Source organism: Dreissena polymorpha, chromosome 8 (genome assembly GCF_020536995.1).
Source record: "Dreissena polymorpha isolate Duluth1 chromosome 8, UMN_Dpol_1.0, whole genome shotgun sequence".
NCBI classification, from domain to species: domain Eukaryota; kingdom Metazoa; phylum Mollusca; class Bivalvia; order Myida; family Dreissenidae; genus Dreissena; species Dreissena polymorpha.
Window position 1 is genome coordinate 93,439,246 of NC_068362.1, and position 25,550 is coordinate 93,464,795.

Sequence of the window (25,550 nt, forward strand, 5' to 3'; positions counted from 1 at the left end):
AATTCCTTTAATTGTTAGATTTTAACATATTAACTCGTAAGCTCCATTATAGAAGCATTATAATAACAAGAATAGGATATTTTTAAAGAAATTAAGACAAAGGTTTTTTCCCTAACAAGGAATTAATCAGTGTTATTTGGATTAAAACTTAAAGGAAACCACTTTAATCACTTGGCCAACTTATATTATAATAAAATATAATAAGTTGTCACATATTTATACGTTATTTAACTTTTTTCGGAAATTTCATTTTTTAGAAAGCATAAAATATTCGCATGACTTATCCGAATAAAATATCCGAAAATACATGCATGTTATAAAATTAAGTGTTTCAATTACATTTTCAAACTAGAATACAATCAAAACAAATGTTGATCAATAAAATGATTTCAACGCATTTGTATTGAATGATTGAGCTCATATTTCTGCTTTTAAGAGTAACAGTTATTTAATTTACTAAAAACATGTATTACTTTGTTTACCTTAGATATTGAAACAGCATTATTTTACAAGTACCGGCTACACTACACTACAAACATCTAAACCGTATTCAATCGGTTACCGCAGTAGTTGGCGCACTCTCAGTAGTTATCACACGTGCTTCTCACTTCAGGTGCATGTCAATTTGTGGTCATCATACCGGACAGAAGGAGTTTCCTCCGGTGAAACCACAGTATCGAACAAAGAAAATAGCAGTGAAAATGCAGCTATACTTAATCATTTGAAGTTGGTCTCGACTTTCATAAGTAAGGTTAATAATATAGGGCTACTGGAATACACTCAGGTCCGGTAGGATAAACATTCCTTCGACAAAACATTACGCTAGTTTGCAAAACGTTGCCATTGAAACACACCCAAAACATATACAAAGTGAAATAGGCGTTCCCTGAAGTTGAAAGATCGAAAAGAAAAAAATGGTATTTAACGAAAATGACGATTTCTGCGGGCGTCCATTCATAACAACAAAACAGCACGTATTTATGTTATATATACATATATTTCTGAATGATATTAAACGTGTATTAGGCGTTGAATCTTTTATTTTGTAAATAGGTAAATCAGTCTGTATTTATTGTATTTATTAATTGTATTTTTTACTTTCAAAATGTACGCAGTGACGCTTTAATTCATCACTTTTGACGCGTGGACCAGACAAACTACAACAAACGTCAACGTCATGAGAAATAATTACGCCAACAACATGCGCAACGTCTATGACGTCAACTGCGTTTGCTTCCAAGAGCAACGGGTAAACAAAATGGCGGTTATATTGTACACGGCTGTTCATTAAAAATAATTGATATAACCTTATTTCCTTGTACATTCAGATGACAATTAAAGGTCAGACGCTCGAATTGATAGCAAGATGCACTAACTGGTAGGTTTTGTTTACGATTTATTGCAGTAATTGTACAGCGTAAATGTTGTATGCCTAAAGAATTGCGAATAGTATCAATAGTATTTTATAGTAGCACCTTTATACGAACTTCGTCTGTATAGATGCTGTTCAGTCCATAAATATGTTTTATCATCATTGTATGAGTAAAAAATGTTTACTAAAATTTGATGAACGATTACAAAGTAAGTTGCTTATCGACCATTTATTTTCCTTAATGCACGTATCAATTTTATGTAAATTACCAGAAGTTAGGTTATTCATGTTAAACAAGTGAAGCTATGTTTTATTCACACAACAAATATGAGTGATTGTTATTAATGTTTAATCCTAGAAGGTTTCATAGTGTCTGAGAAGTCATCTCAGTGCGAATCGACACAATCTGGGTTTAGAGAAGTCGAATAAGCGAGTATCTTGTTCTTATCTATTAGATATTTACGGACGAAATTGTGATCTATAAATTTGAACGCCGATTTGTTTTAAAGAGGTTTCTTGTTCTTCATAATGTCAAACTTATGTAGAACTTTAACTATATCCACAGTTGTTGCAGCGGATGTTTGGTTGAATCTAAGCGCACATACTTAAGATATCGAAACTTTTTCAGAAGACTAATTGACGGGTCTTTCTGAACATCAAATATTCAAGATGTTCATTTTTAGAAGAACTTAAACAAGAGCAATACTCGAACTTTCGTTGCAGGTACATGATTCTTCAGATTGACTCATAATTCGGCATAATTTTATGAAAAACAATATGTCTCGCGAGTTTCCGACGAAATTTCTTCAGTCTATATATGATTGAATATTATGCTTTACCGCGCACAAGTTCTACAAATTATTTTCGAATCGACAGTATTTTATGATTAAATTTTAATTCGAAGTGGTCGTGGATTATTCTAAACGTGTAAGTAACATAGATTCACAGCACAAGACTTGTATGTATACAGACAGTATTATATTATAATTTATTGAAGTTTTATTTCAAAGATTTGGAATACTTTTCAATAGTCACACTCATCAAACGATATAGGAAATCACATGGCAAGTCATCAAGAGGGCTTTTAAAAGGCCATGGTTTCAACAAGACCTAGGGTGGCTCTCGACGGGCTTACTGGAACAAGCAGAACACCCTCAATCTGCGCTGAAAGCGTTAAAAATGTTTATAAAGTTTATTGTCTTTCATTTTAATGACAGTCTGTTGTTCATTATTGTAAATAAATCAATACATTGACATTTATTTCTAATACAAATGTTTTTCAATTGAAAGGCCACAAGTAGCGTTAAGTCGATATCTGAAGCGGTTATCTTTTGCCGCCTGGAAACTATTTAAGCGATGACATCTGAAGCGATTTATCATTATCAATAACATGATATCGGTGCATTTGAGTTTATATGTGTGTGAGAGAATTTCGATCTTATGATGTACTTCGGCGCCTTAAGAAGCGTTAATTATGTGCGATTTCCAGATTTTTAGTTTGTGTTGATAAATAGTAATATCTCGTGCGGTCTTGTACATAAGGGGGGGGGGTAGAGAGAGAAACCAGGTATACTTATGAATCCGAGATATTGGAAAGAAGTCCGAGCACCAACCGCTACGCTAATCGGGCAGCTATGTATTGCGCTCGATGGTAAATGGCCTGTAAACACGAACCCAGTTTTATTGCAATTCGCCCACCATCAGCATGTAATTTAATAATATGATAGTTGTTTGTAAAATAATATATTTGAGCATCGCTCTGGCAATGCCGGGCTCAATGCGTGTCCGTAAATTGTCGTTTAGTTAAGAATTGCAGTCCCCACAGGCTAATCAGTGAGGATACTTTCAGAATACATTTTCGCTAAGAAGAGACTCCTTTAAACGAACAATTCCTTAAAAGCGGGAAATGTCGTCGTGCGGACTGCACAGGCTTACCGGTAAATGTGGCGACAATTTCTTCACATGCATTAAGCCCAATTTTCCCAAAACGATACTCATATTTATGAATACCGTTTTTATAGTTACGGCGACAGTCCAAAGGCGTTCAAGCTCGCGGTGACACAGCCGATGGCCAAGTGCACCTCCGAGTACCAAGCCGCCTACAAATACACGACCTGGCAACCGCCTCCACAGAGTCTCAAACCGGAAAACGAGAAGGTGAAGAATTACAAGAAGCGGACCGCCTACATGGAGCGCAAGACGACGTACGGCTTGGACTTTGTCAATACCTCGGTTAGTATAATACTCGGTTGTGTGTTGATGACGTTATATATGTGGCGATCTCTGTGAAAACGGCGTTAAATACGTGTGCGTTAATTTCGTTCCCGATAAGCCCGTGAAGTCCGCTATCTACAAAGATTGACTTGTATGAACCCTGTTGATATGATAGACAACATGCGCGTCTCACAATTCACTAATGACGTAATGTTGAAAACACTCCCTAATTCTGTAATCACACACGACCTTTTGAGTGTTTCGTTCTAATAAAAAGATTTCGCAGTAAAATCTGTGGCAATTAAATTAGCCATTGAGACGAACGTAATTTGCACTTATGGTGAATATGAGTTTACCTGCTAGACGAAGCAATCGGATGGGGCCTTAACGCTATATATATTACTATTATACACGTGTTTTCCAATGGGTATGACACAATCTAGTAAGAAGCCCTTAGCTCACAAACAACTTGAATCACATAATGTGTAACCATAGTAATTGAATTGTTTGTTGAATCTCTATCATATCTACACATGTCACGGAGGTCGTACTTTTTCGAATGAAGAGCCCATGGCATTTGTCCTATTTTAAAAATACTTACTTAAGTCAAAACGTTCACATATTAATAATCTTTCACATTAAAAAAAAGACAATAACTGTGATTACTTGAATTGTTATAAATATAGGGAATGGATAACCCACTCATTGATAAAGAGAGGTATGTGTCCGTCTTGGGGAATGTTTTCGACTCGTGGGCGGATTAGATTGATACTGATAATCCTTTTTTTCAATGAAACTATGCTGAGATCCATAGTTATTTGAGAAAAGATTGATTGAATATGGTAATACAACTCTGTAGAAATGGGTCTCTGCTTTAAACCAAGAGTTTGTTATTATTGTATCGTTAACCTATCCAACTCAAGGGCGAGTTACCACAAGGATATAGATTTTCGACCGACAATATGGCAAATTCGGCCCGCCTCATATCATGCCATGATACCAGACATGTCCACCTGAATGTGTTACTTTTTATAGTGACACACGTAATACACATCAATATAAATAACCAAGATGGCCTTATGCCATGCATTTATGTTCTTCTTATTAACATTTACATATATTTCAGAATTGTTAATTGGAATTTTTCTATTAAAAAATTGCACTGTCCGACTTTAAAATCTTTAGAGAAGAACACGTGTTATTTTATTAAATAAATCGCTTTGAAAATTAACGGATAAATTATTAAACTTTTAATACGGAAAATGCCGGTATTGGTTGCTTGCTGAACAATATGTTGATTTGTTTTAACGAATGAACATACGTTACGTATGAATATTTATCAAGAATTGACCACAATATCTTTATTGAAACTTACTTACGTTTCTTGTACAAGTTGCAATCCGTCAATTGCTTGTTAAACTGTCTTAAGCCAACTAAGAAGCACGCGCACAGGAAGTCAAAAGCAACCGCCAACTCCGACGGCGACCAGAGATGTCCGGTGCACGAGTGTACGTGCGCCGTTGCCACGGAACCCACGCGACCCACCGCAGGCATCCGTCCCCGTCGACCCAAGAGTCCGCCGATTGAAAACTCCATGGTGATTCATCCAGATATGGACCAACGATTCGTTGACGATACTATCTACGGGGTAATTTTCGTTATTAAGTGTAAACCAATTATGTTAAGCTCGATTGGATCGAAATAATTATTAAGAAGTTATGAGTCCTTTTTGGGGAAAGAATCCGTCTGTCTGTCTGTCTGTCTGTCTGTCTGTCCGTCCGTCCGAGCGTTCGTCCGAGCGTTCGTCCGTCCGTCTGTCTGTCTGTCACGCAAAATGCCAAATGTCAACTATTTGAGCTTGCATTTAAATATCCACTTTATATATCCAATATACTTTGAAGATTTTAACATAATAAACTAACGTGCTTAGTGAGCAATAAACGGAACGTTCATGTGGCACTAAAATTTGAATTTTATAAAGTATTTTTTCTTAAAGTATTCTTTATTGTTCGTACTATTTACAAGATTTTTATCAAATGTGTCTTCAATGTTTATATTAACATTGTGGCATTGCACAGAATGTACAATTAAGTCACACTACCTGATTGCCAAGGTCACACTACCTGATTGCCAAGGTCACACTACCTGATTGCCAAGGTCACACTACCTGATTGCCAAGGTCACACTAACTGATTGCCAAGGTCACACTACCTGATTGCCAAGGTCACACTTGAATGTCAAAAGGATAACGGCAGAGTTTATAGCCTAACAGTTGATTAGACTTGTTGTAATTATTTTGGTATTGATTTTGTTCACATGAAGTTAGCCTCGTTCCGAGAAAACTGGGGCTAAATGCATGTGCGGAAAGTCATCCCAGACGACACTTTTCGTACTGTTGGGTTTTTTATTATAGAAAGTCTCTTCTTAACGAAAATCCAGTTAAGGCGCAAAGTGCCGTCCCTTATAAGCCTGTGCAGACTGAACAGGCTAATATAAGATGACACTTTACCCACATGTATTGACTCCTGTTTTCTCAGAACGAGGCTCAGTTGTTTTGTTGTGTTGTTATTTACATTGCACCATATGATGCACGTCTTTGCGCCAGGACTCGTACCCAGCGTACAGCCAGGCGGTGATGCAGACCTGCCGACAGCAGCCCATCAAGGCCAAGGACAACATCGAGGTTCCGGCAGTGAGCGAGCGCAGACCGTACGGAAAATCCACCGCGCAGGTCAGGACGCGGTGCCTGGGTTATATGAGCCGCGTACTTGGTAAACTGGGCTTAATGAATGTGCATAAAGTGTCATTCGAGATTAGTCTGTGCAGTCCGCACAGGCTAATCAGGCACGAAACTTTCCGACTAGACTGTATTTTGGTTTAGAAGATATTTCCTTTAAACGTAAAATTCTGAAAAGCGGAACATGTCTCCCTGATTAGCCTATGCGGACTGCACAGGCTAATCTGGGACGACACTTAACGCACATACATTAAGCCCTGTTTTCACAGAGCGTTACTCATACGTTTGAATTTTTGGCCGTAATTATATTGATCCGAATAAGTTACAGTTAAGTCATATAACGACGAATAAACATGATGATAAGTAGAAGATCTTTGTTTCGACCTAGCTGTCTTACCCAGGTTTTGACCTTTATCGATAGCCAATGGAATGTTGAAAAACATTCCCGCCAATAGACTCGAAATAATACATTCGAACAATTTATTATAGGGATATCATATCAAACATTTGCTACCTGTTGTTTTTTTAGACATTTGTTCACTATTTCCTAATGTGTTTCGCCTAATATAGGCTTTTCCAAATTTGTTTTTGCTAATTGACTACATTTTTTGTATGTAACTCACTCAAACAATTGTATATTTACTTCAATAAATTCTGATATAATAATATATGTCATCATGGCTTGTGTTATACAGTTGAGTGCGTCAGTTTCCAAAAATGTAATACGATTGATAATCGGTCAATGAAAAATAAGCCAATAAACAAAACTGTAATGGTATCTTAAACGTGACACCTGTACTCGTTATGGTTGAAATACGCGGGTATCATGGTCAATTGATAAAATACTTCACGAAGTTTCATAATTATTTCCTATCCATTGTTTTGTAATTTAACAGCTCAACCTCAGATTTAAGAATCAATAATGTTGGGTTCCAATTTCTTTCAGAAATTTGTTTTAGAACGGTGAAAGCTTTATTTTGAGTATATAAATACAAAAAAACAAAGATTAAGCTGAACACCATGTTGCATGTTCACAAGTATATAACAGTTCAATAAAAGTCTTTATTCCTACGTTGACCTGCCCAGACCGACTTTGTGCCGCATGAGAACGTCGAGCGACCAGAACTGGTGCGCCCCCACGAGAATTCTGTGCGCGCCACGGGGCCTATGGAGGGTCGCACGGAGTACACCGACTACTTCACCAGCAAGGCCAAGGACGCGCAATTGTGTAAGTCAATGTAGAATTATTCAATGTGTATCACATGGCTCTGTCGCAGGTCAAGGAGAACAAACACAATAAATAACATCGATTGTCACCGACATCAAACTCAAAATTTGTGACATGACGTTTTGACGCTAATATTCCAGCAAAATTCTCCCGTTAATCCATTTTAAAATGTTATCTAACGGTCTAATAAAAAAAATACATGTATAAATTCGAGAAATTTTTTATTTTCTAAAGTGTATCGATTTTCCATCCAGTTTTTTTATAATGAAATTCAATCTTGGATGAGAAACGGATAGAAATAATTATTGCTCTGATTATACATGAACATTTTATTATCTGAGGACCCAACATATATCGTCTTTATAATATATCATAAGCAATTTATAGTTTCACGCGACTGTTTTGAAGTCGTGTGACTTGATACAGATACTATTTACTAGATGCTATTTTAATAACCAAATCAAGTAAATAAACGAGCGTTTTCAGGCAAAAACAAAGATACGATGCACGAGGAACCCAAATTTGACGCAATATCCACCGCTATGGCCGACTTCATCACCCCCAAGAACGTGGAACGCCCGAGGGCCTGTTACCCGCCCGTTTCCGGTCATTTTGTGCCGCAGGAACCTGCCAAGTTCGACGGCGAGACGACCTCGAGCGCCGCCTACAAACAGTGGCCGGTGCAGCGGTACGAGCTGCCCATCTGGGCACAGAAGCCCCGATACAAGCGGCCCGAGGGGGGCATCCTCGTCACTAGCCTCTATATGGTATGTGATGGTGGCATAATCGCCAGTAGGCTCTATATTGTAAGAGAGAGTGGCATTATCGCCAGTAGGCTCTTTATGGTCAGCGAGGGTGACATTATCGTCAGTAGCCACTTTATAGTAAGGGAGGGCGGCAATATCGCCAGTAGGCTCTAAATGATTATGGTTATGGAGAGTGGCAATATCGTCAGTAGCCAATCTATTTTAAGGAATGAATGTGCTACGGCGGCATTAATTAAATTGAAAACAGACGACGGAAAAAAATTAACAAGTCATTCTGCTCTGTTATTTTTGCGGTCTATCAAACTGACTATGAAACTTGTATTACATAAAAAAGTAGTTCAATAAAACACTTAGTAAACTTCTCAAACCGTATCATTTCGATCATACACCGAAGGAAACACGTTTTTATGCATAAGTATTAACTTGACTGAAGTGACGCGAGAGTAGGTTAAACATCACACGTTTTGCAAATCGTAAGTCTTAACAATGACGTGATCAGTTGCTTTGTTTTCGTAAGTATATTAAGAAAAAAAGTTTAATATTTGTGCTGCGTAGAACTTTAATGATAAATGTGTATATTTTTTTCCATATAATATTTGGTAATTACTTGGTTGTGAATTTACTGTTACGGGAAGACCGATGTTGTTGATGGAAAAATATTACGATTGTGTTGGTGTTGTTTTTACGCGCGACTGAAAAATATATAGTGTTATATATTAATATATATCAATTTACTCATTTTCAATGAAATTATGATTTCAACTTTTAAGCATATATTAAAACACGACCATTTCACTCAGTGTAAAATATAAACAAAATTGCTTATAGTTTAAACTTATTTTTTAGTTTGATGAAATCAAATGCCTAAGGCTTATAGAAACGCTGTCGAGTGAGTTTCTGGGGTAGAACAAGTACCTCGTGTCTGTGGGGGAACGCTGTCGAGTGAGTTTCTGGGGTAGAAAATGTACCTTGTGTCTGTGGGGGAACGCTGTCGAGTGAGTTTCTGGGGTAGAAAATGTACCTCGTGTCTGTGGGGGAACGCTCGGCGGACACCATATCTATAACGCCACGGTGACCTTCAAGAGGTTATTCCTTTCCCTTTTCCAGAACGACTAAAATGATAAATTCTAATAAAAAGCATATAATAAAAAGCACCTGACCATTTTACTCATGATGAAATATATTTGAGCCTCGCACTAGGAAAACGGGACATTATGTAGTCCACACAGGCTAATTAGGAACGACACTTTCCGCTTTTAATGAATTTTTCATTCAAATGACGTTTCTTCTGAACGGAAATGAAGTCAGGACAGAAAGTGCCATCCCTGATAAGCCTGTGCGAATTGCACAGGCTAATATGTGACGACACTTAATCACATGTTTTCCATATGCAAGCATGACTACAAGAATCCCAAGGTCATCCAACCTCCGCGGAAGATCAGACCTCATAATAACAGCAGGAACGACATCATGCACTTGGACGAAGCGGCGGAGGCCGGATACTCCCCGCAGACCACCTACAGCCAGGACTTCCGGGTGTGGACCGGTTCGCACTGGCGCGAGTCGTACCGCACTATCGATATGTACCAGCCGCCCAAAGAGAAGATGGTCTTTGAAACGAACCATCGCTCGCAGTTCACAGGTCTGTAATGATGACGTACGGTTTCATTGCTCGCATTTCACAGGTCTGTAATGATGACGTACGATGTCTGTAATGACTGTAATGACGTACTGTTTATGTAATGAATGTAATGGCGTACTGTTTCTGTTATAACTGTAACGAAGTACCGTGTTTGTGGTGATGCAGGGTGTATGTGATGACCCTGCGTCATTATTGTTTACGTAGTGGCTTCATGATGCTATACTATCTATTGCGACGTAGTTTGTCTGTTATTACGTACTGTAACCGTAATGACAACGTGTATCTGTAAAGGCGTAGTGCGATTGATACCTCCTATAGATTTCAAGATTTTCAAACGATCGAATTGATTTTTTTATCGTTTTTGTTTTATATTTTCATGAAAGTGTGCATTCGCAATTATGCAATATTTGCAAACATTTTGTAATAAATAATGCTGAGGGTTAGACAAGTTTGCATGCATATATCAACCGTTTCCAAGTGAAATATTTTGCTATTATTGATTGAATGGAAAAATACAGTAAATGGTACCTAAATTATACCTGCATAAAGCAATATTTACATAATGAAGCACGATGAAGACGGTTGCATTGTAAATGAAAAAGGAATCAAAAGGAAGAAACAGTTTAATCAAGGTTGTGTTCGATAACAAATACTAGGTTCACATAATTATTTTACCACCGACCACGCGTTTGCGTCCTTTTCTGGAATTTAAAATAAAGTGTATATTCTTTAGGCAAAAATATAACTTTGTGGAAGGTCAGCATAGTGTGGAAGGATATTACATGTTTTAACAAATATCTATGTATAGTTGTTTTCACTTCGAGACAATATATTGGCCCCGGCAGAGCTATGGCAACGCCCCGGTTTCACCCCGTTCGTCACCGGTAATGCCCCGGCGGAGCCCCGGTGAATGCCGGTGGCGTTCCGGTAGAGCGCCGGTTTTCTTATATACCGTAGCTATGCCGGGACTCTAACGGCATTCACCGGGGCGTTGCCGTAGCTCTGCCGGGGTCTGTATGGGACCCGGTGGAGCTACGGTGCCGTCCCGGTTGTTCCCGGTGCCGTCCCGGTTGTTCCCAGTGCCGCGCCGGTCGTTGCCGGTCCTTCCCGGTGACTCCCGGAGGTATTAAACATTTTAATATTTTCCCGATCGATCCCCGGTTTTTCCCGGTTCATCCCGGTCGTCCCCGATGGAGCCCCGGTTCATCCCGGTAGAGCCCCGGTTAATCCCGGAGATCCCGGATCACGTCCCGGGGCTCCGCCGGCATCATAGTGAGACTGGGCCTTTACCCTGATAAAGAACGGTGTACAGGTTGTGTACGTTGTCTCACGTAGAACTTTTCGCGCTCGATTTGCGCGCTCGATCTGCGCAGTGAAATATCATATCCGGTAACTTCGTATATTTCCGAGAATGATAATGAATATTTGTTGTTGTTTTTTTTTCATTTTCTTTTTTCTATGTCGTAGCCAATGCTTAGCAATTTTGCTTCAATAATATGTTTTTACACGTTTTATGACTCTGTCATGTTATATAGTGATTTTCTGTATTTACAAGGCGGGTTATTGAGATCTGCGAAGAACTTCTTTGATTCCGCATGAATTACCGCCAAGTGGTAAATCGGACATGTGGGAATTCATTCATTCGTGGGTTTTGACAGCCAGCCAATTCTGACTGTCTCAGAAATTTGTATCATTGCTATGGCCTTAGGGCTACGCCCCAGGCCAAAAATCACTAACATTACGGACAAAACTTATTCAAGTAGAAGCAAAGTTACGATTTTGTAGAGCGTCGAAATGGTTGTAACAAGAAAGCGAGACTTCTATGCGATGGATTTAATCTGATCTTCCATAACGATATCTGATTTATCTACGTCTAGCATATGGATTAAACATAAACAGAAATTGAACCCTAAATCTCGATAAGACATTTTATTATTGTTGTCCGGATTTTAAAAAGTTAAAACAGAAAACTAAATTTTCACATACAGTATTCTTCATTTCGTTAGCAAGTATATTGAAATATAGGTCCAATAGCATTCACTGAAGAAACAATATTTCAGGAGAACGTGTGGAGAAACTCAAGCCGTGTCGCCACATTTCTGAACATAGAAAACTCAACACCGATAAGAAGATGTTGTTCTCTACCACATACACGGATAACTACAAGCACCAAAGACCTAAGAGCACGCCTTCCGCGGCGGTTTCAGGAACATCCGTTTCCGGTAAGGTTCGTTCCCAGTCCGCACACCCGGTGGTCAAAATATCTCCGTCCACGGTCCCTCTCGTTTCCGCCGGGAAAATTCCTATCCCAGACTTGACCGTCCCGGAAACACAGGCTCCGGCGAAGAACAATTCTGCTCAAGATTCGATTACATCACCGAAAATTGCGAACATCTTGACTTTGGAGAAGGGAGACGCTACCATGACACCTGCATAATAATTTGCTACCATTATTTATTATACGAAACGTTTGGATAAGTTTATTTTGATAATAATATATCTTTGAAAATTCACGTATATTTTACATTATATTTATAGCAATATATTTAATTTACACACTTGTTTCAATAAAGACGTGTTCTTATTTCCTGCTAGCCTGAAATCCGGTATTCTCGCGGTATTAAAGAAATACTTATTCGCGTCTATACAACATGTTTATATATCGGATGAATGATTGAATAGAATTGACATTACTGTATTTAATCATGACTAACAACACCACTGTCCGTCATTCTTATTTATTATCTGTAAGTGGTTTATTACGGGAATATGACATTGTTACCTGTAGGTTGTGTATGAGGGGAACATGAACTAGTTACTTGTAAACATTGTTACCCGTAAATGGTGTATGATTGAAATATGAAATTGAAACCTCTAAGTGGTTTTGAAGGGAATATGAGAATTTTACCTGTAATTGGTGTATGACTATGAGGGGAAATAAGATTGTGACATGTAAATGGTTTATGTGGGGAACTCAAGATTACTACCTGTAAGTGGTTGATGAGGGGAACATTATATTGTTACATCAAAGTGATAGTTCAGGGAAACGAGATAATTTTACCTGTAAGTTATGTATGAGGGGGACATGAGACTGTTATCTGTAAGTGATATATGGGGGGAATGTTTTCATTGAGCACGGGTAAGCTCCCCTTACATATTTCTTGTTTTGTTTTTTTTTGCATGAGACGTAAAACAAAACAAAAACTATCGATGTCATCTATGCAACTTTACGTTTCATTTCATCCACATTATCCATTACAATCTATAAATCAAAACTTATGGGGGCGATGAATATATTCGAGAATCCTGGTGTACTTCTCATTCAGCTGTAATTGTTGTTTAAAGGTCTGCTATTTATTAGACACACTAGATAGAGCTACCATTCTTCTTAGCAAGCACTTTCAAAGGAGGTATGAGATGACGCAAGACGAGATTGTTGAGCACATTTTTCTACATTTCTCAGGCGATGAATTGAAACTTGACATGTACATATGTATCACTATCTTTAAATGACCTTGCGTACTTGAAGTAAACCATGGACATGGCTTCTATGACATTAACTGTTAAAAAAGGGATGGAAACGCATGTTCCAAATTCGAAAATCGGCCCTAATATTCAAATCCATCTGTCGTCAACTATCAAAAGGATAATTGACATACATGAGAGTGTCTGGAAAGGGTAGTACATTTTGTATCTTTAATGATTTTATCTGTCAGTTAATGCACCATGTCCAATATCATTGACACGCTTTTTACACAGTTCATCATCTCGCTATTAAGACAACCGAGAAGACCTGACTAGCGTTACATTCACTTAGAAATTTATTTTAACTTACAACCATTGTAAAAACCATGATATTTTAGTCAGAATTGAGTTACTCAAATATTAAAATATCAAATACTCAACTACATGCTTGCAATGAGAATCAATTTATTTAGGCTCGAGAGCGCTCATTTCAAACTAGCTAAATCTTCTAGATACATCTAAAATGAATATTGTCACTTCAATTTAGTTAAAGGGCCCTTCTCACAGATTTTGGAATGTATTGAAGTTTGTCATTTAATGTTATATTTATAAATGTAAACATTGGATCTAAAAAGCTCCAGTAAAAAAGGCAAGAATAAAATTAAAGAAAGAAAAAAGTAACCCTCAACTGGGCTTGAGCCACTGAACCCTGGAGTAAGTATATTGCTTAGACCACTCGGCCACCCGCGCTCATACAATGAGTGGTTAATTTTATACTATATATAAGCCATTTTCGTAGTATCACAATATATAACGACAACAACAAAACTCTCGAAATTAGTCAATAATTTCGCGTTGCAACGCTTTAAAATTTTCAGGTTTTTAAATCATTAAAAGATGCATATAATGGATATTTTAGAGCATGGCAAATGTTTTCTCACAAATATTTGCGAATCTGAAACAATTTTTTAATTTTGTCAATTTACCGAAACGTGAAAAGGTCCCTTTAATACTACATCGACCAAATCGTGTTTCATACCGGGTAAAATACCTAGATAAAACATTTATAATACAAACTTCACAAAGTCTCAACATAGCAGGTAAGTTTCTACATGTCATTTTTGGAGGACCGAGGGCCAGTTGACCCTCTTGATGTTTTTTTTTTATATAAAATAGCTACCATGTCAACTATATAAATTAAAAATTAATGTTGATTAACACAACATGATTTAAAGAACAATTTACATTTTATACGAAAAACTATATGTATATAAACAAAGGCATATTGCTGCAATTATACGTGTTTTAATGCTCATCAGCATATTGGCAGTGTACTTGATTAACAAAACAAGTATACAAGTACAAGGTAATGCACAAATCACCAAGTTGTTGTTAATATCATGTCGATCCACACTAATGGAGGCTCTATTGCTTTAGTAGCCCCTTCCGACTCTGATTGACCGGCTTCCTCCTTTATTCAGTCTCAGTTAATGTAGCCGTATCTAGCCAAGGTATTGGTAGCCGCTTGTGATTGGTATTGTTTGAAAAGTACTATTGTCTCCTCTGGCACTAACAGTGTATATGTTGACTGCAAAACAGAGTAATAACAAACTATTTAATTACTGCAAATGTTAAATATTTTAATAAATATACTGCAGGGATATTATGTAACAGATGTGATGTCATTAATTATAGACAAGTTGTTTGGTAAGTACATGTGTTCCCCCACCCTGGTGCATACAGCACACATTTGCTATGAACAAACAGAGTAATAACAAACTATTTAATTACTGCAAATATACTGGAGGGATATTATTTAACAGATGTACTGTCAATAATAGAGAATTACTCGTCATACATATAGAAATGGAATCGACTATTGCTAAATATGTTGGTGTCCTGAAGGTTCTGTATCAGTTTATTGTCTCAATAATAGACATATTCATATGCCCGCGGTGAGCCTAACAACATGTACATACATGGGAACCAGTCCACAAAACAACATGCATTGACATGTTTACGTATTATTAGAAAGTTGTTAAATCTTCATTATTAAATAACATACATAATTTTAAACATTTCTTTGATTTAAACGTTAACACTTTAAACTAGTAATTATTGTTTACTGTTATGAAAAAAAATCCATATGTAAAACGTATTATAAATTAATAATTATTGCAGTACCACAAGATTTTTAAAACCTGGTAAAAAATGTGTCTTTCGCAGGAACTCAGTTTTGAATTATAGAAATGTATCGATTGTCAAAATACATGATTTATATAATGGTTTTTATTGATAAGCAGCACTGATTATCCTCCCTTTGCTGTAAAGATAAATTAAAACATGTAAAATCTATTTTATATATTGATATATGGTGTTCTATTAATTAATACTACATTTTATTAATGCTATCATGATGTAAGCCTTAAAGTAGAGGAATCCAGCATGATTCGTACCTGTTAAACCTCCTGATGGATCCGCAGTTAGTTTGCGACGTAAATAACAAAACGCAAACACGCTGTGGGCATATATATTTATACGCACGAACTTTTTTACGAACCGAACAGAAACTTTTACATTAAATGACAAAGTGACATATGTTGCCAAACACTTTCAAATGGCCTTTTCGACTTTTCCCATCACGCAAGCATATACTAGTAAATAGAGCCCGCTCGCTTACATTTCCCAATGTTGCACAGAATCTTTGGACAACAATAGTGAAACGGTCGGACATCATGCTGTCTAATATCGCAATGTGCCTAGGTATTTGTTTGATTGCTGTGGTGGTTGTGATACCGACAGCCGAAGCTGCCTGCTACAAAACTGACGGATCAGGTGAGTGGAATATTTTATTTTAAATAATTCAATAGCTTGCTTGATGTTATCCCCTATAACGTTTGGTATATGTTCGAACTATGGATTTAACTCACGAAGATGATGTTTCTATTGTTAGGACTTTATTATTTTATGATAGAGTGCTTCTTGTAATTTCTACATGTAAAATAATGTGCACAACATAAAAATACGAAAAAAATGTTTTTACTTCACCTGATATGAAATATCAATTACTGTAAATATTTGTTTTATAATTCAATTGGTTTACATATGTATTTACTGTCAGTTAGTTTGGGTGTTCTGAAAACCATTCTATCAAACTTAATAAGTATTAGTGATATTATCATGAATGTACCAATATGTATTAAGAATAATTTTGTAATTATTGAAATCTTATAACTTTGGATTTGGGTATGTGTGCTTCACTCGAATAAATGACTAATCCTTTAAGGGACCGATCTTGTTATGTTATTACTTCGCTTTCAAAATTGCGTGAAATGCTTGCATGTACATGTATAAGCACAGTTTTACATCGTTTAAACGGTTTCCATGTTTCCATAGGTTATGATTCAAGCTGTTTTATTGACGGTGTCGTAAGGCAATCGGGCGACACGAAGAAGACCGCGGCCCCTGACTGCATGGAATGCACGTGTTTCAATGGGGTTGTGGGTAAGATATAGCTATATGACAGAGTGACGATAACTTGCTGTGGGTAACGTATCGCTATATGACGGAAGGGTGATTCTATTTTGCAGGTAAGATATCGATAGATGGCGGAGGAGTGATTCTATTACGTGGGTAAGATATCGATAGATGACGGAGGATAATTATATTTTGCGGGTAAGATACCGATAGATGACGGAGGATAATTATATTTTGCGGGTAAGATATCGATGGATGACGGAGGATAATTATATTTTGCGGGTAAGATACCGACAGATGACGGAGGATGATTATATTTTGCGGGTAAGATACCGATAGATGACGGAGGATAATTATATTTTGCGGGTAAGATATCGATGGATGACGGAGGATTATTATATTTTGCGGGTAAGATATCGATGGATGACGGCGGATAATTATATTTTGCGGGTAAGATATCGATAGATGACGGAGGATAATTATATTTTGCAGGTAAGATATCGATGGATGACGGAGCATAATTATATTTTGCGGGTAAGATACCGATGGATGACGGAGGATAATTATATTTTGCAGGTAAGATATCGATAGATGACGCAGGATAATTATATTTTGCGGGTAAGATGTCGATAGATGACGGAGGATGATTATATTTTGCGGGTAAGATACCGATAGATGACGGAGGATAATTATATTTTGCGGGTAAGATATCGATGGATGACGGAGGATTATTATATTTTGCGGGTAAGATACCGATGGATGACGGTGGATAATTATATTTTGCGGGTAAGATATCGATAGATGACGGAGGATAATTATATTTTGCGGGTAAGATACCGATAGATGACGGAGGATAATTATACTTTGCGGGTAAGATATCGATGGATGACGGAGGATTTTTATATTTTGCGGGTAAGATACCGATGGATGACGGTGGATAATTATATTTTGCGGGTAAGATATCGATGGATGACGGAGGATAATTATATTTTGCAGGTAAGATACCGATAGATGACGGAGGATAATTATATTTTGCGGGTAAGATACCGATGGATGACGGAGGATAATTATATTTTGCGGGTAAGATATCGATGGCTGACGCAGGATAATTATATTTTGCGGGTAAGATGTCGATAGATGACGGAGGATGATTATATTTTGCGGGTAAGATACCGATAGATGCCGGAGGATGATTATATTTTGCAGGTAAGATACCGATAGATGCCGGAGGATGATTATATTTTGCGGTTAAGATACCGATGAATGACAGAGGATGAGTATATTTTGCTGTTAAGATACCGATAGATGACGGTTGGTTATTATATTTTGCGGGTAAGATGTCGATAGATGACGGAGGATGATTATATTTTGCGGGATATATATAGCCATGTGACGATGGGGCGATGACATGGTGTCGATAAGATATCGATACGTGACGGACAGGTGACAACAAAGTTAAGTATAAACGATTGTAAAAAACATCAATCACAATTGCTCTGACATCTGCTAAAGAGTATCAATTTCAACCAATGTAATAGATTTAAATTTTGAATACTTGTTATAGATTCTAATCCTTTAATGACCGGCGTTCTCAACTGGTGGCAAATGCTGGCTTTCACTTGACGTAGTTTCAGCAAAATCTTATAAACAATCCAACCCGTTTCAGACAGTCCCAGTGCACAGACCTGGGTGCACGAAAGGCATTACGTCGACGCCAATGATCATTACTCGTCCTGTTCCTCCTACTTAAGTGTATACTGCAGTAAGGAGTGCCACCTCACCGTAATGATGACCAGAGACCTCTTCATATATTATTATTATCAAGCGCAATAGTATTTTAGACCACCGAAAAGCACTCAATTTCTCAATAGATATACATGAGGTAGTTTGCCAACACAATGAATATGTTGCCCAGCTCTTACCACGTGGAGGCCACCACTTGTAAGAGCCAAATGTTGAATTTCATATTACAAATAACAATACGCCATCAGCGGCCGAGCGTAGAATACGCTACAAAAATGGTGGATTGCTTCAAATTAAAGGTCAAATTCCGAATGCGCTTTATATATAACAATGTTTTATTATTTCTTTCTGGTTGAGAAAAAACACAAGAAAAAACCAATATATAATAAATAATACGTGTACGTAATTAATAAAAAGAAATATAATGATACGGGTTATGTTTTATAATTTTGTTAAGTGCGCGTGCCATCGAACGTTGAGCTAAGCGAAGAGATGCGAACACATTATTAAAAACTGATAAAAATGACATCTAACATAACGCCAGCAGACCCGAATTAATACACTGTGTATTAGCAACCTGCTGTGGTGATCCCTATCTTATCAGATTAATACACAGGCACCTGGCTACTGTATTGGAACAATGGGATTTACGGCCAAAATAAATGATTTCCTTTTTTGCCTGAACAAATCCGTTGAATAAAAAAATACTTACTGATTAACTTTGTATTCCGTTTGATGTACCATATATTATAAATAAGACACATTTAAAACATGGATACAATATATGACATATTTGAATCTTTCATTTCATTAAAAAAACAAACAAGGGCGTAGTGATAACATAGTTGATAACATACCCCACTCTCAATATTTAACAAATTATTAAGGCATATCAATGTTAACTTTTATATTAAAAAGTGTGTGTGAATGTCAGAGTTTATCTACAGGTCTTTTTTTTCCATTGTCATAAAATTTTGCAGGTCTTCACGACTACCTTATGTGCTGACCTGCTTGTAGGAAAAAGAAGCGAAAAATTTATGAATATAAGAAGCAAATATATTGGATAAAATTATTATTATTATTATCTGATACACTTTAATTAAGGTTTTTCCAACTAATTGTATAAAAACATACATTAAAAACAAAAAAAATCATGACCTAAAGATACACTTTTAAAATATAAATTACCTCCCTTGATTAGAATATTAATAGGTTGCAAGCTTGAATATTTAATATTAACACTTTGCAAACATCTCCTTATTGATAACATCAACTCCGTACATTTTAATCAGGTAATTTAATTAGTGCCAAACAACTCAATTAATGTACATGCTTATCGACTAAAGGTGCGATAATCCCTATTTATACCAATTTACCAAAACCTCCACGGCATTGACTATATAAATCCAATTTACCGAACTCGACATTTACCGAAACCTCCATAACTCAATGGTACCACAAACTGCGACACCTGTTATTCAAATAACCACATTGATTACATCAAAGCAAACGAAAGGATATCGCATCTTATTTATACCGTGCCTTCATGTTTACATTTAAATATAACAGCATTACGTTGATATTGAAAATAATCATGTAATTTGAGACACACCTACATAAAATAAAATTTGACGCATTAAATAAATATTAAATAAATCATAATGTCACAGGATAGTAAAAATACAAAACCTGGTACATACACATAGGAACCAGCACATACATGAAAGACACGACCCGCGGTTCTTTATATTATATTCACTTGGCATGTACTCTTTAATTTTGTAAGTTCACAACCATTTGAAAATATCTGTTAATTTTCAAGATTGTTGCTGATATCAACAATCACTCTGTTTTAGCACCTCTTTTCGTCAATTTCTCAGTTTTCTTACAATGTAATTGGAGATCTTAAGCTGATTTTATTGTTGTTAGAACCTTTAACTAAACGTGGCCGGATTTGGCTAGATAAAACAGCCAACAACGAAATATCTTGACAATCATGTTCAGCGGCATGTGAATTAACGCACCTGGGTATCTTGGTTAATATGTGTTTATAATAATTTTATATTTCTACTGCGCATAACTCGAGAAATATTACATATAGAAACTTTACAAACATGTAAGCCATATTGTAGTTTTGGTTCAGCTGTAACACAACTTTTTTCCTTTTTTTTGCAAGAATATAATTGTTTGCACTTGCGCCGTACTTAACTCTCAATGTATTTTTGATACAGTAGGAAAATGTCTCTACAATATTATTCAGCATGTAATCTGGATCATTTGAGTAAAAATGATTAGTTGAAGCAGTGTTATACCATTTGATAAGCCAAAATAAGACATCCTCAACCTGTGTCCACATAACTCCGCTACATTAAACACTTAAATAAAATACACGTTTACATACCAGTGTGTAATTTGTCATAAATGTGTAGACTGAACCAGTAACAAATTCAACAAGAAACCGTCGGAGATGGGCGATGCTCCCCAAAGTTTTTTTTTGTCACAATATTGCACTATATATTCAGATAAAAGGAAACGTGTTGAGGGGCATAACTTTGCACAAAATAATACGATGGATGGTTTAGCAACTTAAAAATTTCAAAGGGCCATAACTCTGTAAATAAATCATCTAATCAGAACCCACTAATAACATGCACATCTCCTCAAGGTAGTTAAGCTTCCCATAAAGCTTCATTGTATTCCAGTCAGTAGTTGGGGAGAAATAGCCCAGACAAGAATTGCACTATATGTAGTTTATAGAAAATTTCAAAGGGCCATAACTCTGTGAAAAATCATCCGACCATAACCGGCTGATAATATGCACATCTCCTCTTGGTAGTGAAGCTTCCCATAAAGTTTCATTGAATTCCTGTAATAAGTTGCTGAGAAACAGCTCGGACAAGAATTGCACTATACGTACAATGGAAAATTTTAAAGGACCATAACTCTGTGAAAAATCATCCGACCAGAACCCGCTGATAATATGCACATCTCCTAGTGAAGCTTCCCATAAAGTTTCATTGAATTCCGGTCATTAGTTGCTGAGAAATAGCCCGGACAAAAATTGTGCACGGACGGACACACAGACGGACAGACGAAGCGGCGACTATATGCCCCCCCCCATTTTTTTTGGGGGGGGAGCATAATAACAAATGCTTTACCAGTAAAATAACTGAATTCAATTTGAGATGGCTAAACAAAAGGAATTCAATGTGATGAGATTGAAAATCAAGAAAGCCAACATTTTGTTAAGAAACCATTACATAATTCAATGCCATACGATTTCAGATACAGAAAGGAATTCAACATGAGTTGCCTGAACAGCATAGCTGTCCTTTGTGATGTGATTGAGCAATGAAGTAATTCAATAACAAGAGCACCGCATAACGGGTGCCACGCTCGGCTACGGGTGGAGTTTTGAACAAGGGCTGTTTGTAAAACATGCATGCCCCCCATATGGGCTCTCCGTTGTAGTGACAGCCATTGTGTGAGTATGTTTTTGTCACTGTGACCGTGACCTTTGACCTAGTGACCTGAAAATCAATAGGGGTCATCTGCCAGTCATGATCAATGTACCTATGAAGTTTCATGATCCTAGTCATAAGCATTCTTGAGTTATCATCCGGAAACCATTTTACTATTTCGGGTCACCGTGACATTGACCTTTGACCTAGTGACCTGAAAATCAATAGCGGTCATCTGCGAGTCATGATCAATCTACCTATCAAGTTTCATGATCCTAGGAATAAGCGTTCTTGAGTTATCATCCGGAAACCATTTTACTATTTCGGGTCACTGTTACCTTGACCTTTGACCTAGTGACCTGAAAATCAATAGGGGTCATCTGTGAGTCATGATCAATCTACCTATCAAGTTTCATGATCCTAGGCCTAAGCGTTCTTGAGTTATCATCCGGAAACCATTTTACTATTTCAGGTCACCGTGACCTTGACCTTTGACCTATTGACCTCAAAATCAAAAGGGGTCATCTGCAAGTCATGATTAATGTACCTATGAAGTTTCATGATCCAAATGCTTCTTGAGTTATCATCCGGAAACCACCTGGTGGACGGACGGACCGACAGACCGACATGTGCAAAGCAATATACCCCCTCTTCTTCGAAGGGGGGCATAATAAATGAAAGCTTGTCAGAATTAATAAAAATAAAGGTCACAGTGACCTTGACCTTTGACCTAGTGACCCAAAAATGGGTGTGGCATGTAGAACTCGTCAAGATGCATCTACATATGAAGTTTCGAAGTTGTAGGTGGAAGCAATTTGATTTTAGAGCCAATGTTCAAAACCCTAACAAAATGTTAAGGTTTTAGCACAACGCGGACAGCGGACGACGAAGTGGCTATTGCAATACCTCAGGTTTTCTCAGAAAACGCCGAGCTAAAAATTGCTTTCGAAGTTTCAGCTCATCAACAACACTATCACTACAAATTGAACAACTCTATTTTATGTTTCTTTATTGCCATTAATTATAATTAAACATTACAAAAGAGAAATCAGAAACAAATAAATCAGAAATAATATTGCAAAGCAATCATATAAGTGAAATAATCCGATACCATACATTTAATTTTTATGTATAACTGCAAACATTCATATGTAATATCATTCAAATGGAATACATGAATTGTACATCTATTAAACACATATATCATACACCAAAAGTGACTGCTGTACCTTACCATAAATTATGCACAACAATGTACAATTCGCATCCAATTTTGTAATGCAAAACATTGCTTCTATGATTAATGTTAAGGATAGCCCAATGATTTCTTTGGAAATAAGCACTCCAAATAGCATTGTTTTAATGTATGACATGCATATTGGGATTAAATACATGGTATACACAGTATCAGTGTACTATTGCTAAGTCTTTACTTCCCCGCATGTGCTTAAAGCGTCTTCCCATGTTAATCTGTGCAATCCACACATGCTAGAATATCATTGGGACGAATCTTCTGACCAAATTTCATGAAGATCATACAATCAATGTGGCCTCTAGAGTGATCATAAGGCAAATGTTGACGCCGCACAACAAATAAAAGGTGATCACAAGAGCTCACCATGAGCACATTGTGCTCAGGTGAGCTAAAACATTAATAATCAAAGGTATCACAGTCCACCGTCAATTAAAGATCCCCGACACTCAAAACGCATGACCTTCAAGCTATCTTTTTGGTGGATCTAAAATTTCTGGGAAATCGGTCCAAAACTGGTCGCCTATAAGATCTATGTGCAGTCTGTCAATGTTTGGTCGCGAGTTTTTACCCGCCCTGAGGTTTGAAACCACTCTCTGTGACTTTGCACTTTGACCTCCGCGAGCTGTGGAAGACCCTGATGGGATCAACTGTAAACCAAGGTCTAGGTCACCATTTATTTGGTCGTTCTAAAACAGAATAGAAATATATTTTTACAGTTTACATACAATCAACATTGTGCTGTTAAAGAGCTTTATATTTGAATGATTTTAACAATATTGAACAAGAGTACCCTGAGGATCCTTAAATGCTCACCTGATATCAGTGGTATAATACCAAGACCTCTGGTTTGGAGCTACTTTTGATAACAGGGTGAGGAACATAATTATCTTGCTATCGCTATACAAGACATTCAATACTATCACACGGGTGTGGCAAAATTTAACCCCAGAGACATAATTTGAACAAACTTATGACCACAATCAGATGTTACATATGAAATATGACACCTTTGTGCCTTGTTCCTTAAAACAAGAAAATTGTTAAGTCATTTCTCTTATATAGTCTATCTTAAAAATACGACGTCTTGAGCATGGCCAGTTTTGACCCCATGGAGATAATTTTTAACAAACTTTGTAAAGAACTGCCACTGTTACATACTTTATAAAAGCGTTCTAGAACTTCTTGATGCAAAAAAACATTTTAAAAGTTGTGGCTTACAGTGTCAATTTAATAAATGTGACCCATGTCGCATGGTCAGCTTTGACACCTGGTTTATGTGATGATCTAACTTGGTAAACAATTCTACTTTCTAAACATGAAATCCATTGGTTGAGAGGTATTTACACAATATTTTTTAAGATTTTCCCAATATACGTCAAGACAAAACTGATGAATCCGAGGGCAAGGCAAATGTTGATCCCAGGAGCATCATGAACAAAGTAAAGTTTGCAGAGAAACTCTTAAGTATACCAAATACCAAGTATGAAAAGTCATTGGCTTTGCAGTTTCAGGCAAGAAGATTTTAATGTTTTCCTTCTGTAAGTCTTGGTAAAACTCATAATCCCTTGGTGGTGCCAATTTAACCAATGGCGAAATTTAAAAAACTTTGTAGAATACCTCTAAATGTGTTACACATTATATATAAAAACCTTTTGGCTTCAGAGTTTCAGACAAGATTTTTAAAGGTATTCCCTATATAGCCTATGTAAAGCTGGTGACCAAAAGATCATTATGAACAAACTTTGCAGAAGACCTATAGATGATATCAAATGCCAAATATGAAAACCATGCTTGGCAGTTTCAGGCAAGAGTTTTTAAATGTTTTCCCTACATAAGTCTACTTAAACTTGTAACCCCTGGGGCTGGGCCAGTTTTTGCCACTGGGGAAAAATTTAAAACACTTTGTAGAGGACCTCTTACTGATGCTACATTTTAAATATAAAAGCCTTTGGGCTTATCAGTTTTAGACTGATGACGGACATCACTGTGTTCCACAAGCTCACCATAAGCATGTTTAACAACAAACTGAAAAGTCACATCAACATTCATGATTCAGCACCCTGTTTACTGTACTTGTCAGTTAACCGATATTTATTGAAACTGAAATACCATTAACTTGCATGATTTGTTCTCTGTGTTAATCTTTATAGCAGGCAATGGTGTCTTCTCCTGATCCAACAAGATTTGAT

The 25,550-nt window shown here is 36.9% G+C and overlaps 3 protein-coding genes across 9 annotated transcripts in view; 1 reads left to right on the forward strand and 2 right to left on the reverse strand.

Annotated features, from left to right (window-relative positions):
• Positions 1-511, reverse strand: part of LOC127840741 (NACHT domain- and WD repeat-containing protein 1-like) — a 54,193-nt gene extending 53,682 nt beyond the window's left edge. Inside the window, exon 1 of the mRNA XM_052369156.1 lies at positions 483-511. The gene's annotated coding sequence lies outside the window, so the exon portion shown is untranslated. The remainder of the gene's footprint in view (positions 1-482) is intronic.
• Positions 512-1,210: 699 nt separating this feature from the next.
• On the forward strand, positions 1,211-12,838 carry LOC127842881 (uncharacterized). Its single transcript, XM_052372641.1, has 8 exons — positions 1,211-1,378; positions 3,394-3,604; positions 5,016-5,234; positions 6,192-6,317; positions 7,410-7,551; positions 8,038-8,318; positions 9,714-9,960; positions 12,021-12,838. The coding sequence occupies exons 1-8, from the start codon at positions 1,329-1,331 to the stop codon at positions 12,395-12,397; spliced, it is 1,653 nt and encodes a 550-aa protein (XP_052228601.1). The 5' UTR covers positions 1,211-1,328; the 3' UTR covers positions 12,398-12,838.
• Positions 12,839-23,098: 10,260 nt separating this feature from the next.
• The window catches only part of LOC127842884 (probable tRNA(His) guanylyltransferase), a 56,531-nt gene continuing 54,079 nt past the window's right edge, over positions 23,099-25,550 (reverse strand). For all 7 annotated transcript variants that reach the window (XM_052372654.1, XM_052372659.1, XM_052372656.1 and 4 more), the window contains one exon: positions 23,099-24,047. In XM_052372654.1, the coding sequence (XP_052228614.1) occupies positions 23,829-24,047 (219 nt within the window). In that variant the 3' untranslated portion in view covers positions 23,099-23,828. The remainder of the gene's footprint in view (positions 24,048-25,550) is intronic.

Excerpts from the sequence above, each read along its gene's own strand:
- LOC127842881 (XM_052372641.1), top strand. The coding sequence starts at position 1,329 with ATGACAATTAAAGGTCAGACGCTCGAATTGATAGCAAGATGCACTAAC. Across the intron at positions 5,235-6,191 it reads TTGACGATACTATCTACGGG|GACTCGTACCCAGCGTACAG; the intron begins GTAATTTTCGTT and ends TCTTTGCGCCAG. Across the intron at positions 8,319-9,713 it reads TCGTCACTAGCCTCTATATG|CATGACTACAAGAATCCCAA; the intron begins GTATGTGATGGT and ends TCCATATGCAAG.